Source organism: Carcharodon carcharias, chromosome 5 (assembly GCF_017639515.1).
Source record: "Carcharodon carcharias isolate sCarCar2 chromosome 5, sCarCar2.pri, whole genome shotgun sequence".
Lineage (NCBI taxonomy): Eukaryota > Metazoa > Chordata > Chondrichthyes > Lamniformes > Lamnidae > Carcharodon > Carcharodon carcharias.
In genome coordinates, this window is record NC_054471.1 from 94,189,243 (window position 1) to 94,203,630 (window position 14,388).

The window sequence follows — 14,388 nt, forward strand, 5'->3', positions numbered from 1 at the left end:
ATTTTCAATCACTAAAATCACTATTTCGCAAAGAGTCGGGCAATAACTAATCATATCTTGTTTTGCACAGACCCATTTGTTTAAAGGGAGTGGTAGACACGCTTTAAGTAAATTGGAAGGGTAACAAGATTTCAAGAAGTTATACCAGCTACCCCGACCACTATCCCCTAAGAGGATGGAGCCTCTACGTTACGGGATAACATCGATGTCATTTCACCTTTAAATAGTTGTATATGGACGGCTGATAAACTACATCGTTTTGTGCATTTATACACACACACACTTCCCGCCGAGTTTAACTGTTATCCTTATCATAGCGTTTCCAATAATATGTCACATCGGAAATTAGACTTGGAGAAATAAATATGTTTATCAGAAATCATATCCTGGGTCTCATCAAATAAACAGCAAGGGATAGGAACGCAATGCCAGTTACCGGTTTTCCGATTTAAGAAAGAAAAAAGGAGGAAAAAATAAGTTCCTGGTATCCACGCAGCGTTGTCAGTCAGAGACCGTCACATCATCATCCGGCTGACGAAAATAATGCAATTCAAGGAGTGCTTGATCGGGAAGAATGATTTTTTCGAATAGCGTTAACACGTTTCCAATTAAAGAAACGCCGGGGTAATCCGGTGGGACCGATTACGTCGGCAAAAAGTCAGTAAAAGGCTGGGAAAGATCTAACGAAAGTTACCGAGCAAAGGTTGCCAAGTGGACTTTTATTGTTTACCACCCACCTCAAGTCGATAATATCATATTGAACTACCATATGCATCATATACTATATAAGGGCCTGCGTTTACAGGCACGGCTGAAATGGTGTAGTTTATGGAATAAAGTGCACACCGGGAGAAATTATTCATTTCGTGAGCAAGTTTCTACCTTGTCTGAACGGCGACAGAATAAAAAAGGACACGAGTTGCGAGGAGAGGCAGTAGGGTATATTTTGTGAAGCCCGGTTTAAAGGTAAATGCATGGGGTTATTTTTATTTGAAATGGATATATAGATTATATAGATAGATGCTACTTTGAGTTTTGTTGCTGCAGTTAAAGCAAAGCAGAAAATGCTGGGTGCTATTTTTCTGGATTTACCAGCCATCCCTTGCAAAGTGGCAGAACAACAGCAGGATTGTGTGCATTTCTGCCACTTTTACTAAATGGACATCTCTTTTTTTAAAAAAAAGTTTAAGCAGGGATATTCATATAATGACAATCCCAACAAGCTGCGATTCGGTGCTACCGGGTTTTAAAGCATGGGAGAGTTGGTCTCCCGTCCGGTAAAACCAGTAAAGTGATAGCTGCAAATTAGAGTGAGGAGCGCAGTTATGAGTGGCTTGGCATAACCGAGCGGTTGTCTAACGAAGCTGTTAAAGATCATCATACCGCTCTTTTTTCTCTTTTAGTGCCACCAGTCGCGGCTCGGAGGCTTGAACCTGATTTCAACAGCAATGAACGGACTGAGGTCGCCCTTTTTCTTTGGACTTGTACTTCTAATAATCACAGCTGGATTTTGCAAAGAGAGGACAGATCTCACGGAGTTACGGGAAAACAAAACCCTATTTAACTTAATATTGGAAATCATCAATCAGTTACAAAAACAGCACGAGGAAGAAACCAACGAGGTGAACTATTTCCCACAAGGTGTCGATTATACTTTTGATTCTCAGGAACTACCCGACAATGATGTCTATCATAAGGAGGAGAGGGTTGGTAAGTGCCTTTGGTCCATTGATTTACGTTGTTTCCAGAGTACCTATCAATCTACCGATGGATATTTTTGGTGTCACTAAGTTAAGACCGCACATAATGGACGGCAATCCATTGATCTTTTACCAAATAGAACCGGGAAGAGAACACTGAACTCCCGGGTGCCCGGGGCAGCTTACTGGCATCTGTGGACGGGTGAACATAATCGATTGCTGTTGTCGTCCCCTGGGAGCGCGAATGGTCAAGGAGTTTGCTCGCATTTCTAATGCTAGTTTAGAGTGGAGATAGTGAGGGAGTGGGGGGAAGGGGGTTGAGGGGGCGCTGGGTCTGTGGGACACAGAGTGTCGAGCCAAGCTGAATTCAGAGGAGGAACGAGACTAAACCCAACAGGCAATTCATTACAAATGCAGCCAGGCACACTTTGTGAATGAATACCAGCGGGTGACTTGAGGACACTGACCGTCGGCTTTTCAGTAGATCAGAGGGAGAGTCGGTGTGTTTTATTACCAGGGCAGCGCCTCAAACTCTCTCAGGCTGTCTTCGCAGGCTGGCCACATGACGAGGGAACGTTTTACGTTGATGAGGCTGCAATCGGACTAATTGTTCCCTTCACATAATTTCACTATTATTAAATCCGTCTATCCGCTTTGGACGGGTTACACAAGGAGTTAGAGAGCTATCCCTCCAAAATATCATGAGGCAATTAAAAACCAACAACATTGTCTGCTTTAACAAGATCGGCAGCTCCACCGTGAACCATTGTTCCGAATTTCCATAAACTGGAGCTTTCTGAATTCACTGCAGCTGCTCTCCGAACACTGAAACAAAAGGACAACGCTATCGTTTCGCCCTTTAGCGTTCCTGAGAACGGCACATCTGCTTCTCTGCCACATACTTGGCGAGGGCAATAATGAAAATCAATCATTTATGAGGTTGCGCGTCGGGAGGACAAATGTGAAACCGTCACTCGCACACACATGTAAAAAAAAACCCGTGTAAACATCGTTAAAGCGTCTTCTCCAAGTTAGCAAAGTTTAGTGGATGTATCGAGTTAACGTAATCACAATAATGCCGTTAATCTATATCTATTTTCCAACAGAGATAGTGCCCAGAGATCTGAGGAAGATGAAAGACAAGTTTTTAAAACACTTAACAGGTCAGAACTGTTGCTTTCTGGTCTTGTACTTATTGCGTGTACAGGTTGCAGGTTTTAACAGTTTACTGGCTTCCTTTCCAGGTCCTCTTTACTTCAGCCCTAAGTGCAGCAAACACTTCCACCGGCTGTACCACAACACCAGGGACTGCACCATACCAGCATGTAAGTGCCATCCCTCTCTGTGCCCCTGTTTCTCAGTCAGACCGGCCAGGCTACATTTTACAGTCAAAGTGATTTATTTTAGGCATTTGCCTGTAGTTACGTTTGGCGTTTTCCTAAAGTGCATTTTTAAAAAAATTTAAACAATGTGTTCGATATCCGAAATTTGAAAAAAGTGAAACTGCTGGAACCTCAGCGGGTCAGGCAGCGTTTGGGAGGGTTAACCTCACAGAATGACGGCCTTTCATCAGCACTTCTTGGGTGCTCATTATAGGGGTCATGAGATGCACGTTCAATAGTTTCCTCTTGGAGCTTCTATTATATCGAAGCTGCATGAATACGTTCCTCTCTAGCGGGGGAGGACGATTTGTATTGGTTTAGGTGGAGATGTCACAGAAAGGCATTGCTGTCGCTGCTGTTCAGCCTGAATCCCTCTCACGGCGCCGCATCCAATAGCTGACTGACGGCATTGACACCCAGGAGTGCGTTTCATTTTTGGAGAGGGGGCAGGCTCTCCATTCTTATCAAAATTTACCTGTGTCCAGCTGACATAAATCTGCAATTTCTGACGGATATGGCAACTTAAGTCAGCGCAGCTCCGAGGGAAGCCATACAAAAGGCTCCGGAGTGGGTGGCAGTGTGAATTAACAGGCGAATCCCAGTTTGCCCATCACTGCCTAGACGTCTTAAACTTTAGTGTGTGTTGCACTGTCGGTTAGGGGAAGGAGTGTACTTTACCGCATGGATGCAGGTAAGGGAGAATGAGGTCCAGGCTACACTGAGACACTGAGATGCTAGTGGTGGTTATTTGTTGCAGAGGTAATTTCCGATGCCCCTCCATACCAACCCCACCCCCTCCCCCACCCCCCGGCAAACTTTGCTCAGGTATCCCTGTTATGATGTCCTAAGAAGCAGCTGCCGTGTTAGATTCGATCAGGTTGAGGGATGGGGCCCAGTTGGACTCATGAAACATTGGCTGCCAGCACACCAGAATCAACACTAGCAGTGACATGCTTGTCACACGTACAACTGATTTCGCTCAAGTTTTATTCCATGAAACGTCATTCTAGCAAGTCGGTATTTTTTGCCGTTCTAAAGCTATTTTTTTAAACAATACCTTAAAAATGGTGAGCATGAAAATTACACCACGATCGCTTTCAGATGATATCAGGATCGCAGACTCGTTAGGGAGCAGAAGGAGGCCATCCGGCTCATCATGTCTGCGCCGGCTCTCTAAATAAGCATTATGAATTAGTGCCATTCTCCTGCCTTTCCCCCTTAACTCCGCGCATTGCTTCTATACAAATAATCATCCAATGCCCCCTTGAATGCCTTGATTGAATTTCATCGTTAGGTTAACGTTTTGCATGATTGCTGGAATGGATTTTTTTTTCAATGCAGAGACGCTACGAGAGCAGGTTGTAAAAATAGAATTGCCCTGTCTGTTTACTCACATCCTCTGGATTCACGCAAATCCTCAATAACTCCATAAGAGGTTCCCTATGGAAAGAGTATAGAGATTCTCACTAATAGTGTAGTCAATTTCTATATGTTTTATGAAGACGGAATAAACGTGCTTGCAGAATTCAGTGATTTATCAGAGGCCAAGAGAAAACTATTCAGACCGCTTCAAGTTCTATAGTCAGACTGTTCCCAAAGGAAATATTCATGCAAAGAGAGTCTAATCTATATGGAAGAGAGCATTTCGGACCATGTGTTCATGTATGATGTTTGCTATTGTATGACAATATTCTCTTTTCGTAGATTATAAAAGATGTGCCAGACTTCTGACAAGATTGGCAGTCAGTCCGATGTGTGTGAAAGGCTAAATTCGATTACTGGTAAGCGCTATTAACTTACTGACGCCCTGTGATATTTAAACAGCTTTACAGTGAAAGGCGGTCATCCCAAAGTTTCTGTTCTGACATTTTAGGGGATGGGGGTGCGGTGGGTGGGAAGAAGTGTCTGCGTGGCAGTCTGGAGATAGCTGCTGTGGAAGGAACTACTCCGTTAGTAAATATATTTTCTTGCATTAATCGGCCACTACATGCAGACCATATACTCAAATGCAGGTCTGTCATCCAGCCAGAATCGATTAGCTGTTAAATGCAGCACTTTAACTCGCATCCATTCCAGATAGATCTCAAATCGTTACCAGTAAAACCCGCCTGTGCTGCTTTCCGTTCAGCTCATCCTATAAGTTTCTTACTTAGCCTGTAAAGGTCCGCATTTAATTCAGCTCCAGTATACTTTAAACATCTTTTGAAGGCGCAATCAATGCAGGCGAGTTTTAAAATTACCCTCCTAGTATTTGATAGCTGCTAAATGTTCTAAAGGTATGAGAACTCGCACAAATCTGTGCCTAAAAAGCCTAGTTTTGCTCTCTTCCACTTACAACGGACCAAAATTACATTAGATCATCCCTTAAAGTGCAAATCGCTTCAGTACTTAAGGTCTCTTGGCAATGTTTTGCCATCTTCCTGGTTTACTGTGCTATGCACGGCAACACTTATTGCCATGGCTACGACTTAATTAAAGATTAATAGAGATGGCAGCAAGTTGAGATTTAATGGAGATGGCGCACATCATTTTATAAAACTTCATAATCACTTGGTCGGTCCGCGCATCTTGTAAACGAAGGAGCCAGCCCTGAGTTATTAACATGCGATCGACTAAACGCTGAACTTGCACGCCTCCACTAATCGCTGACACACACGATGCCATTCAGCGCTCGAATGCATGGGTTAGGAAAGGACACAGCAGATACCTAAAGAACATGTAGTCCAGGAGGAAACAGGCAATAATCACCAGTCACATTTGGACAAAATAACAGGCATCATATGCATGACTTACTTCCATTCGGGCATTTTCAGGCTCCTGTAATACCCTGCAGATTCACAGGATAAATAGGAGGTGGGATTGAGAAACATACAGAAATACAGATGGTAATACTCGTCTAGGAGTGCATAATTCAGTGAGAAAACAATAAGTTCCTTTCATTATTGATAAGCATTCAGCTTTATAACAGAGTGAGGATATAATTTTTCGATTGTAGTATGGAACTTGAATTCCAGTTGTATTTAGCCTTGGTGAGTTCCACTAACTAATCATTATTTATACATGGCACTTTTCTAATTTTGGCTTTTTTGTATGTTTTAAGTTTCTATGAATGATATTCCTTCCTTAACAACTCTTTCTGTCAGAAGGGTGCAATGGGTTGATTAAGAAATTTAGTTGCAACAATTACATGACCACTATTTTGATGGAGGAATGATTCAACTGTAACATATAAGAACGTTTTTCCTTAAGCTGCCATGCCTCACTGCCATGTAGCTGTGCAGCTGATTAAAACACAACCGCACCCAGCAAGCAAGTTGAGTAGCCAGCAAATTAGGAACTCAAACTTACTTAGGAATGCAGTATTTAACAAATCTCTGCCATTAAGTAGCTTCATTGGATGGACTGGAACAATATACCATACATCTGGTACTTTATGTAATGGAACTGTTAGTGTAAAGCACTGAATAGTAACTGCTAAATTTATGACACATGGGGAAACTTGCAATCCACTCATGCACCATGGTAATGTGGGACTACTTGGGGTGTAACGACAGTAGCAGCAGAAGTCTGACCACATGGTTGGACAATCTAAAGCTGCACTCTATTCTATGGAATTGAGCCCTGACATTGAGCATTAACAAGAGAATCAATTACCCATGGTATGTGCACAATTTCACATTAGTGGTGAAAAGTACTAGAATTTGCCATCATTTTCACAACATAAATGGCATTAAGAAACATTCACACCCACGAACTAACCTATAAAATGAACCAGATCAGGTTCCATGGATAAACCTGTGACAGTTTTGCACAACTTAAAAAGAACTTATGCTACTTTTTTTTAAAAAAAGATCCCTGAAAAGTAAATAAAATGCAACAATCTTGTTTTACAGATGAGAACGTTAAGTTAAGATATCCCCAGAACCAAGAAAAGTGCCTTGGAAAACAACAGGGAAATACATTGATCTCAATACCTTTATAACATATTCCATTGTGAACAAAGATTTATTTTTGCAAACTGATGGATTACCTCCATAAACTCCTTAATGTGCATTTTGTATGTTGTCAACATTATTTCTGTAATTCTGTACATTCATATAAATAACTGCCAACGTTACAAAGGCTGAACATTTAAGAAAATAATAACACTTCACTGTTTTTCTGTGTAATGCTGCCAAAAAATGCACAAATGCTTTCTTGTTCAACAACTGATGTTTGGAGCATTCTTTTGTATTAAATATTGAGACACTCAGATACTGTTCAAGACAAGGCCAATGAATCCTCAATTTACTGTAGGATTTTTTTTTCATGCTTCAGAGTGCTGGTTACCTTTACTTGTCATATGTAATGCTTATGCAGTCTAAAACCATTTGCTGTGTCATAACACTGCAAAATATTGATATAATAGAATGCTTTGGTTTGCCCTCTACCCCAAGGGATAAGTTATGGTTTGCATGACATTTTTCCTGCCTTTGTCTTTACAAAATTTAATATTTTAAAACTACACTGTTAGGTTAGTACATTGTTGGTTATGGTTTACATTCCCTGAGCTGAAAAAAAGTTTGTGAGCAATTATCTTTTCTCTACCACAGTGGAGTGTCATTTATACAGAAACATACAAGATAATGTCATTAGTCACTGTACATTAAGATTTATAAACATTCCAGCTAACATGTGCAATATGTATATATTGTAAAGACCTGAATATATATCAGTTATAAAATAAAGTGTTTGGTATTTCACACAGACTAGACTGAGTGCTCTTTGTATACATTCTCAGGTTGTTACTACACCATTTTAAGTAACTTTTTCCAATCATTGATTTACAATAAAAGATCTCAGTTTTTGTGAACTAAAGACAGACCTTGGTTTACCCAAATCATTGCACTTTTCCTAAAGTAATTCAAATAAATGAAAGTGCACAATATTCAATTAGAAGGCAATATATATGATACAGTCATATTCATCTGTACAAAATTTAGGATGTATTATTCTGAATAAGTGGTCAAAATCTACTTATGAAAGAGTCTGATGCAAGCAGTTCCCCAAGGGAGGATGACACTTGGAGTCATGTTTCATGGTCTAGTTTTAGTCCCAATACTTGATACATTTGTGTTTAATAGCCATTTTCAAAGTTACATTTCTGTCCAATGTACCTTTTGAATCAATTTAGTCTTCTGCTCTTTATATTTTACCATTAGACACCAGATTAGCAACTATTACAGAAGTGAACAGGATTAATACTATCTCATTCAAATTACATCCCTGGCATTATTTTTAATGCAGCGCCAACAACAAATAAGCAGTAGAATGCTGCTTATTCTACAGAAACCAAGAATATAACAAAGATACTGAGGTCACCTGGAAGATATAATCTTGAATTGTGTCAGTTTGGTTCAATTAATAATAATCTCACTTCAAGTCATGTGGTTGCTGGTTAAATATCCACTCCAAGCCTTAAACACATCGTTAATGTTGACTCAATGCAGCATATAAGAAAGTTCTAGATTCTCAGGAGTGCCATCCGTGGATGTTAAATGACTGCTTGTTTAGGTAGTTTTTAATAAATCCATCACACTATTTGAAAAAGAGGAGGGAATTCTAATTACCTATCCAAGATACCTCTCTTGATCAATCCTCAAAACAGATTAACACACATTCTATGACTGATTGTGGGATCTTGCTATGTATGAAGTGCCAAACATCCCCCCCCCCCACCAATAAGATTAGTCATTGCACTTTAAAGTAATTCATGTTATGTGGTACATTTTGAAATATTTCTAGTTGTGTTGAGGCACAATGTAAAAACATCAATCCACTGAAAATTCTATGCTTGAAACTTTAAAGAGCAAACTAAGTAAAATTACTCAGCCTACTTTAGTACCATCTGAATTCTAATAACAGGTAAGAGCTGATTATCCTGTCAGCTTTTCTCAATCACTAGAGATCTTATAGACAATTAAGTGCTCGGAATTAGCACACCATGACTGCCTTATTTAAACTCATTCATAGAATGTATGCATTGTTAGCAAGACCAGCATTTGTTGCCCATCCTAATTGCCCTTGAGAAGGTGGTAGCAAGCCACCTACTTGAACCTCTGCAATCTCTGTGATGAAGGTATGCTCACAGTGCTGTTAGGAAGGGAGTTCCAGGACTTTGACCCAGCAATAGAGAAGCAATGGTGACATAGTTACAAGTGAAGGTGATCTGTGACTTGGAAGAAACTTGCAAGGTGATTGTGCTCCCATGCGTCTGCTGCCCTGTCCTTCTAAGTGATAAAGGTTGGGGGTTTGGAAGCTGCTGTGAAAGCTTGGCGAGTTATTCCAGCACATCATGTAGATAGTTCAGACTGCTGTTGGTCTGGGCCTCCTGAGCACGCCTGCATCGTCACCGTCTATGCGCTTCCTGTGCGGGGGGCCGGGGGAGGGAATCCCCATCTGTCAAAGTGCGCTCTTTCACGCATGTGCACTGCTCCCTGAGGCACAGTCCTGTCTCAGGGAGATTAGTGACGGGTAAGAATAGTCAAAAAATAGAATAATTAAAAAATTATTAACATGCCCCCCTCATATGACAATGTCACACGAGATGGGACATGTTAATAAAAATGACATAAACTTTATTAGACTTTTTTTAAAAACGGACATGAAACCTCATCCCGCCATTGATAGGTCGGCGGCTGGACAGCTGATTTCGCTGTCCAACTGCCTTGCTAAAAATTTAAAGAGACCGGGATGATGTCGGGGGTTCCTCCCGGCGTCATCCCGCGTATTTTCCCGTCGGCGAGCAGGCCCCGCCCCCAAATCGACAACGGGAAAATTCAGGCCAACATTTCAGGTCAATAACTTTTCATCAGAAGTGAAATGTGGACTCTGTTTCCCTCTCCACAGATGCTGCCCGACCTGCCAAGTTTTTCCAGCATTTTCTGTTCTTATTTCAGATTTCCAACATTCTTGTAACAGTGTTTAATCTACTCCTATTTCTTTTTCTTTATACTGCCACATTAAATTTGAGCGATCGAGGGGGGATAAAGGTAAAGTACTGCAGATGCAGGAAATCTGAAATCAAACAGAAGATGCTGAAATCATGGAGCAGGTCAGGCAGCACCTGCTGGGGAGAGAAAAAGGCTTAGGGGGAGGAATCTTCTCAACTTGGAAGGTTCTCAGATATTGGGACCATATACAGATCCCAACCTGGATGATGTCCGAGTCAGGCCAACATCTGCACTAGTCCCGGAGACAGCCAATTAACAGGCCAGAAGATCACGTTCATCAATTCTTTTGAGACCATCAAGAGGAAGACAAAAGACTGGCCTGGGTGGGGAGATGATGGAAAAAGAATTTCATGTGAAGCTATCATTGAAAGAACTATTTAATAACGGTTTCATCTTTTTATTACTTTATATGTGAAGAATAGTTTGTGAGCTCTTCCAATTAGAAATGCTAGCTGGGCTCCTCAGGTGGAGGGACAAATCGAACATGTGAGGATGTGGTTGGATGGCAGCCGCACCAGGAGAGGTGAGCACTGCCAATGTAGGCGGGAGACCATGAGGGTGCCTTAAGGTGAAGGCACCTTCTGAAAATTTCTTCAAAAGTTGTAAGTGCATGTGACCACAGCTGTCAGGTCACCAGTGTGGCCTTAGTGGCCTCCCAGCCTAATTCCGAGAGGCTGTCTCCAGGCCCCTGCTCAGTTTCAGCCTCAGTGAGGAGCCCAACTGTCGGTGGGAAGATCCTAGCAGCGTCACCAATTTGCCCCACATGGGAATTTAATGATTTGTTTCCTGCTGCTCCCACCACTGCAGGTAGCCTGTGCCAGACAGGTTCTGCCTCTGGCAAGATCATTCAAAGCAGGATGTTTCAGGAAGACACCCTGGTGTGACATGACATGACTTTGCTTCCAGCCCCGCCTCCACACTTGTCACCATGGGTCTGGGTAGACTCTGTTAAATGTTTTAGGTCAATGACCTTTCATCAGAATTGGAAGACGTTCCATATAAATACAGCCTAGACCAGCCACATAAATAATCTGATTACAAGAGCAAATCAGAGGCGGGGTATTCGATGGTGGGTGATTCCCCAGAGCCTTTTCACCATCTACAAGGCACAAGTCAGGAGTGTAATGGAATACTCCCAACTTTCCTGGATGAGTGCAGCTCCTACAACACTCCAAAGCTCAACACCATCCAGGACAAAGCAGCCCGCTTGATTTGTCTTGGGCTACAGGAAGATATAGATGGGATGGCCAAATGGGATTAAGTGGCAGATGGAATTTAACCCTGAAAAGTGTGGGGTGACACACTTTGGAAGGAGTAATTTGACAAGGAAGTATTCAATGAATGGCATGGCACTAGGAAGTTCTGAGGAACAAAGGGACCTTGGCATATGTGTCCATAGATCGCTGAAGGCGGAGGGGCATGTTAGTGGGGTGGTGATAAAGGCATATGGGACACTTGCCTTTATCAATTGAGATATAGATTACAAAAGTAGGGAGGTCATGTTGGAGTTGTATAGAAACTTGGTGAGGCCACAGCTGGAGTACTGTGTGTCATTCTGGTCGCCACATTATAGGAAGGATGTGATTACACTGGAGGGGGTGCAAAGGAGATTCACCAGGATATTACCTGGGATGAAACATTTAAGTTGTGAAGAGAGATTGGATAGAATTGGGTTGCTTTCATGGGAGCAGAGAAGACTGAGGGGTGACCTGATCGAGGTGTACAAGATTATGAGGGACATGGACAAGGTGGATAGGAGCAGCTGTTCCCTTAGCTGAAGGGTCAGTCACAAGGGGGCATAAGTTCAAGGTGAGGGGCAGGAGGTTTAGGAGGGAAATGAGGAAAAACTTTTTTACCCAGAGGGTGGTGATGATCTGGAATGCGCTGCCTGGGAGGGTGGTGGAGGCGGGTTGCCTCACATCCTTTAAAAAGTACCTGGATGAACACTTGGCACGTCATAACATTCAAGGCCATGGGCCAAGTGCTAGTAAATGGGATTAGGTAGGTCAGGTGTTTCTCACATGTCGGTTCAGACTCGATGGGCCGAAGGGCCTCTTCTGCACTGTGATTCTGTGATTTGCACCCCATTGAATGCCTGAAACATTCATTTTCTCCATCATGGGCACACAGTTGCAGCAGTGTGCACCATATATGAAACGCACAGCAGCAACTTTACAAGGCTCCTTCAACAGCACCTTCTACACCATTGACCTTTACCATTTGGAAAAATAAGGACAGCAGATGCATGGGAACACCACCATCCAAATATTCCTCTCAAGTCACTCACCATCCTGGCTTCTAACTATATCACCGTTGCTTCGCTATCGCTGGGTTGAAATCCTGGGACACCCTTCCTAATTGCACTGTACCATATGCACTGCAGTGGTTCAAAAATGTGGTATATCACCATCTCCTTTCTAAAGAGCAATTAGGAATGGGCAATAAATGTTGGCCTTGCCAACGATGCACACATTCCAAGAACAAATTAAATAAAAACAGCTATCAAGCAAGTGCAGGGCCAGGAAATGTGGTTTCAGTGTTAGAACAAAAGGGAAATGTTTGTGATATGGTGGAGGGCAAGAGTGACAAAAGGGATAATGGTGCAAGGCAAAAAGAAGTGATAATGGGACAAGTATAGAAACAAAAAATGGGTTTAGTGGTACCATATAAATAGTCACAGCAGAATAACAGTTGGTGGAATGGAAGCACGGAAAATCTGGCCAAACGGAGAAGACTCCCATAAGTGGAAAATGTGGTCAGCGAAAGGCAAGTTGACTCCAGGATGTGAATGTCTAATAGAGGATCCCCATCCCAAGTACTAGTCCACACCTCTTCCACTGAATGATCATGAAAGGGCTTGTTTCCTGCTCAGCAAGCTAAATATAGAGCAAAGTTTCATGTCTTTAAGAAATACTGTATTATCATATACTGTGTATATACAAAACCATACATAAAGAAAAGCCACATTTCAGTTTGCTTATGGGAATACTTCTTAATGAAGAATACAATACAATACAATGGTAAGGCTCAAAAGAAGAGTTCTGACTACACAATATAAACACTAAGCCCTAGTCATGTCAATGTAAATAATGCAGTTGATACCTGTGGCACTGTTCAATTGGGACATTAATGGCTGTAACTCATTTCCTTTGTCCGACAAAGCAGCAGGGTGCCTTCAACAACATCTCCTTGAAATTAGTAAGAAGGTGGGAAAAATCTGGTGAAAATAACTTAAATCTGAGGACAAAAGCAATATGGGCCAGGATTTTGCCCTCGGCAGACGAGCTCAGCTGGGGTGAGTGGGAGCAATAGGGGAGCTGCCCGTGATCAGGGTCCGACCACAATTACACATTGGCGGGCTAATTAAGGCCCACCCAACATGAAACACGTGCTGCAGTGCTCATCACTGCCTGTGTGAGAGGGGGAGGAGGGCTAGTGGGGAACTTTGTGCATGCATGCAGATGTGCGCAGGAAAAGCTCCCTGAGGCACAGAGCTGCCTCAGGGAGGTGAAGATTTTTGAATGATGGATTCCACCCGTGGATGAGATTTCACAAAAAATCCAAAGGCCACTTGGTCTTTTCACCTGCCCGCCAACCATAAATTTAATTCAATTAGATCTTTAATGGCCTTAATAGACCTGTTACTTGTCGGCAGTGCGCTGCCAGTTCCCACTCGCACCTGCCATCCGAAATAGCACGCGAATGTGTGATGACGTCGGGACACTCGCCCAATGTCATCGTGTGTCATTATATGCTTGTTTGGGTCGGGCGCATGCCCACTCGATGAGCATAAAATGCTGGGCATGAGTATAAAGTCCAGATTGAGGTGGGGAATAAGGGAAACATCAATGCTCAGCTTTAAAACAGATGTATACAAGAGCTATTAAAAATAAAATACAGGTAATACTACTAAAGAACAATTAAACCACCTGTACAGCGATGTACAGAGAACTCTAAATAAAATGGTGGAACTGGACACAATAATGTGCAGTGAGGATCTAGATGTAGTAGTAATAATTGAAACATAGGGCAGAAATTTTCATTCATCAGGCGGGCGCACGCCCAGCCTGAACAAGTGTAACATGACGTGCGATGGCGTTGGGTGAGCGTCCCGCCGCCATTGTGCAGTCGCGATATTTTGCTTGGCAGGCGTGCAAGGGAGTTGGTAGCACACCCGCCGACAATTAACAGGCCAATTAAGGCCATTGACAATCTAACTGAATTAAATGTTCCACTGCCAGTCCAACCTTATGGTTGGCCTTTGCATTTTTTGCGAAACCTCATCCACGGGTGGAATGAGGTTTCGATCCATCA

General features: G+C 42.4%; 1 protein-coding gene across 1 annotated transcript; it reads left to right on the top strand.

Moving 5' to 3' along the window:
- The first annotated feature begins 500 nt into the window (after positions 1 to 500).
- On the top strand, positions 501 to 7,824 carry alkal2b (ALK and LTK ligand 2b). The gene is made up of 6 exons (XM_041188458.1): positions 501 to 966; positions 1,404 to 1,710; positions 2,807 to 2,863; positions 2,945 to 3,025; positions 4,787 to 4,863; positions 6,976 to 7,824. The coding sequence occupies exons 2-5, from the start codon at positions 1,449 to 1,451 to the stop codon at positions 4,849 to 4,851; spliced, it is 465 nt and encodes a 154-aa protein (XP_041044392.1). The 5' UTR covers positions 501 to 966; positions 1,404 to 1,448; the 3' UTR covers positions 4,852 to 4,863; positions 6,976 to 7,824.
- The last annotated feature ends 6,564 nt before the right edge of the window (positions 7,825 to 14,388 follow it).

Excerpts from the sequence above, each read along its gene's own strand:
- alkal2b (XM_041188458.1), top strand. The coding sequence starts at position 1,449 with ATGAACGGACTGAGGTCGCCCTTTTTCTTTGGACTTGTACTTCTAATA. Across the intron at positions 2,864-2,944 it reads GTTTTTAAAACACTTAACAG|GTCCTCTTTACTTCAGCCCT; the intron begins GTCAGAACTGTT and ends CTTCCTTTCCAG. Across the intron at positions 3,026-4,786 it reads GGACTGCACCATACCAGCAT|ATTATAAAAGATGTGCCAGA; the intron begins GTAAGTGCCATC and ends CTCTTTTCGTAG.